The sequence below is a fragment of the Condylura cristata genome, unplaced genomic scaffold (assembly GCF_000260355.1).
Source record: "Condylura cristata isolate star-nosed mole 26May11 unplaced genomic scaffold, ConCri1.0 scaffold00023, whole genome shotgun sequence".
NCBI classification, from domain to species: domain Eukaryota; kingdom Metazoa; phylum Chordata; class Mammalia; order Eulipotyphla; family Talpidae; genus Condylura; species Condylura cristata.
In genome coordinates this window covers 32444236-32448261 of record NW_004567124.1, presented here as the reverse complement: position 1 = coordinate 32448261, position 4026 = coordinate 32444236, and the positions used below count along the sequence as shown (strand labels likewise).

The following is a 4026-nucleotide window of genomic DNA, read 5'->3' as shown; positions in this document are numbered from 1 at the left end:
CTTCGTCGATCTGCCTGTTCTGCTCCCCACTCTGTCTCTGGTGAAGCCTTTCATCACCTCTGGCCTGTACCCCAGTTCTGTATGCATAAATAAATAAATCTTAAAAAAAAAGGTACATAGTAGGAGCTAAGTGAGCTTCACTTTACAATATCATTTCAAAGAACCTTCAAGCAGTGTAAGAATATTTCATTATATCAGAAAATGTAAAATGACATCTTATTTCTATTTTTGTTGGGTGATTTTACTGTAAAATGAAGGCAGGTACAGAAAGCCACACAGTTGCAGCTTAAGGTAGGCAAATGTCCTTGGAATTACCACCAAGATCAAGACAGAAACGTCACACTCCAGAGCCCTGACGCCCTTGCCGTCAGCCCTGCCCTTCCCCCAGCCACTGCCGCCATCTCCAACTTGCCGGAACTATGTCCTGTGTTTCCGAAAATAGTTTTGTGACCCAAATGTATCTCTGCAAACCACAATTTAGCTCATCTTAAAAAAGGGTCCATCTGCTTTTGTTTATTTATTTTTTTGAGGTGACATTCACAACTCTGTATGGTTTAGAGTCAGTCACACTCCTCCCCCGGCCAGGGCACCCTAGTTCTCTACCATAGTCCATGTGTCCCCCACTTCCTTCAGGTGGCCTCAATTCTACAGTCAGATTTCTAGGGTTTGTTACTGGTTTAACTTTATCTGATACGTTGCTATGTTTCCTTATATTGTACATATATAGAGAAAGTGATACCACCTGGTATTTTTCTGTCTTCTAACTTATATTTCACCTAGCATAATCCCCTCTTTTTCCATTGATGATGTTACAAAGACAAGAATTTATCTTTTTTTTTTTTTATAGCCAAGGGGTATTTCACACATGTCTTCTAATCTATAGCAGCACTGTTAACTAACAGGAACTACATGTAATTTAAATTTCCTAACAGCCGTGTGAGAGGAAGTAGAAACAAGTCCAATTAATGTTAGTAGTATATTTTACCTAATTGTATTAGAATATTATCATTTCAGCACGTAGTTGATGTAAAATTTTTTGGGTTATTTTTGGGGGAGGATACTTAAATATTGAAGTCTAGTATATGTTTTACATTGATAGCACAGCAGCTTTGGTCCATTGGATCCCCTTTTAGCCAGCTGCTGTAGCCTAGTGATATGTCCTGTCACTTTTTTTTGGGGGGGGGATTTCTTATTTTCTGTCATACAAAATGTTCCACACTCATCTTGTCCCTGCCCTGTACCCTGGACCAATCCATTTCTATCGGGAACCATCCCGTTTCTATTGGATCCTCTAGGGCTAATGGTTTTGAAGAGCAAGTTATGGGTGCGATTAGTATGCTTTGCTCCTGGGCTACAGAAGTTAGCATTATGTAAGACTCACCTTTAGGGGTGTTTGTATACTGCTATACGCACACATGGGCATCTACATAGCACTATATACACTTTTTGTCATCATGAGCTTATACTCATACTTCTAATTCTGGTGTGTTCCTGTGGGTTCTTCCTTGCTCTCCCCTACTCCATATGTTCTTTCTCCCACAGTGCAAACCTTGGCCTTTGGCATTGTCAACCCATTCACTCATCTGCTCAGTCTTATAATTCATTTAGAATAGTTTCCAAACTGCTTCATGCATTTTTTGCTATGAAAAAAAAAAAAAAAGCCTGTAAGAAAGTTGAGGATTTATTTGCTGCTTGCCCTCGCAATTCAGAGTATACAGTTATATACGATGCTTATGATTTTAAAAAATTTGTTCTCCCTTCACCTTCATGTGATTATGGTATTCACTTGCAGTACTAGGGGGTATGCTTTTTTTCTTTTGGCTTTTGGGGACCCCCTTACACACCCTACTGATGCAATGATGTTCTACCAATACTGTGCTTCCAAAAGTTAGCACTGTTACATAAGGCTCACCTTTAAGAGTATCATTCCCTCCCATCTCTCTCTCACCCCACTCTCCCAGCTCTTCTAGGGAAGGCCTGTCACTATTTCCTAGCTTGAACTTATGTTGTGTGTGTGTTTTTTTTTTAAAAAGACCTTCATATATATGCTTTTCCCTGCTCACATACTATGTTCAGATTAGGCAAATCTTTAGACAGAGTAGATTTATGGTTGCCTAGGTTTAGGGATTTGGGGAGCAAATGAGGACTACTTGGCTACAGGGTGTCTTTCTGGAATTATGAAAATGTTCTATCATTGTGATAATCGTTTTGCAATTTTAAATATACTAAGTCATTGAGTTGTGTACTTCAAATGAGCTAGCTGTGTGACACAGGACTTACATCTCAATAAAGCTGGTGTTTTTTTTTTTTTTAAATGGAGAATATGTACTCTTTTTGCACTTCGCTTATTTTGTACTCAGCTGTATCTCCTGGAAATCACATCAGGTCAGAGATCTTTGCTATTTTTTGTGGCTCTTAGTTCTGTGTATATGAAAACTTACTCTGCTCTTCACCCGTATGTGGATATTTAAGTAACTCTCATTTCAAGTATAAAAGGCACTGCAGTGAGTAACTGTATTATCACATTGTTGGAAGTAATGTCCAGGATGTATTTCCAGAAGCAGGATTTCTGGATGAAAGGAGAGTGCACATGTAGTTTTACTAGGTAATGCCAATTCTCTGTAGAAGCTGTCACATTGCATTCTCATGAGCAGTGAGTAAGTGTACCTCCCCATCACCTTGCCACAGAGATTACGATCAAGCTTTCCAGTGTATGCCAATAAGATGGCTGGAACATGGTATGTTGTCACGGTTCATCTTGGCATTTCTCTTACTGTGCATCAAGTTGCTTGTTATTTTAAGAGCCACTTTCTTCTTTTTGTGAATTGTCTTTTCATGTTTTTTCCCCCTTTTTATAGCATTCTTAATCTTCATTTCTAAAAGCTCTTTGTATATTAGAGGTATTAACTGATTGTTTTGTACATTACAAATACTTTCTCCCAGCTTGTCTTTTGACTTTGCTTATGCAAGAATCAGTTTTTGTGTAGTTAAGCTTATGAATATTTTCTCCCAACATCTGGATCAATAATCATGGTTAAAAAGCTTTTTCCGGTTCCCCGGAGCCCTTCTCCCCGCTCGGTCCACACCGCCGGCCTCCTGGCTGTCCAGTAACCGCGCTGCAGCCATGCCCGCCGCTGGGTCCGAGGCGCTGCTCTCGCCGGCGCCGCCCGCCGCGCAGGAGCGGGTCGCCAAGTCTCAGCCGACGCCCCACGGGGAGTTGCAGTACCTGGGGCAGATCGAGCACATTCTGCGCTGCGGCTTCCGGAAGGAGGACCGCACGGGCACCGGCACCCTGTCGGTGTTCGGCCTGCAGGCGCGCTACAGCCTGAGAGATGAATTTCCTCTGCTGACAACCAAACGTGTTTTCTGGAAAGGTGTTTTGGAAGAGCTGTTGTGGTTTATCAAGGGATCCACAAATGCTAATGAACTGTCTTCCAAAGGTGTGAAAATTTGGGATGCCAATGGTTCCCGAGACTTTTTGGACAGCCTGGGGTTCTCCAACAGAGAAGAAGGAGATTTAGGCCCTGTTTATGGCTTTCAGTGGCGACATTTTGGGGCAGAATACAAAGATAAAGATTCAGATTATTCAGGTCAAGGAGTAGATCAGCTGCAAAAAGTGATCGACACAATCAAAACCAACCCAGATGACAGAAGAATCATCCTGTGTGCTTGGAATCCAAAAGATCTTCCTCTGATGGCCTTACCTCCATGCCATGCACTTTGCCAGTTCTATGTGGTGAATGGTGAGCTCTCCTGCCAGCTACACCAGAGGTCAGGAGACATGGGCCTGGGTGTGCCCTTCAATATTGCCAGCTACTCCCTGCTCACCTGCATGATTGCGCACATCACCGGCCTGAAGCCCGGCGATTTTGTACATACATTGGGAGATGCACACATTTACCTGAATCACATTGAGCCTCTAAAAGTGCAGCTTCAGCGAGAACCAAGGCCTTTTCCAAAGCTCAAAATCCTTCGAAAAGTTGAGACGATTGATGACTTCAAAGCTGAAGACTTTGAGATAGAAGG

At 42.2% G+C, this 4026-nt stretch overlaps 2 protein-coding genes across 2 annotated transcripts in view; both read left to right on the top strand.

The window, feature by feature from the left end:
- The window catches only part of AVEN (apoptosis, caspase activation inhibitor), a 165980-nt gene that overhangs the window by 114868 nt on the left and 47086 nt on the right, over positions 1-4026 (top strand). The window lies entirely within an intron of this gene.
- LOC105853977 (thymidylate synthase) lies at positions 3062-4024 on the top strand (the record flags this gene model as incomplete). The annotated part of the gene is made up of 1 exon (XM_012728514.1): positions 3062-4024. A coding segment is annotated over exon 1 (900 nt), but the record flags the coding sequence as incomplete, so codon positions are not given.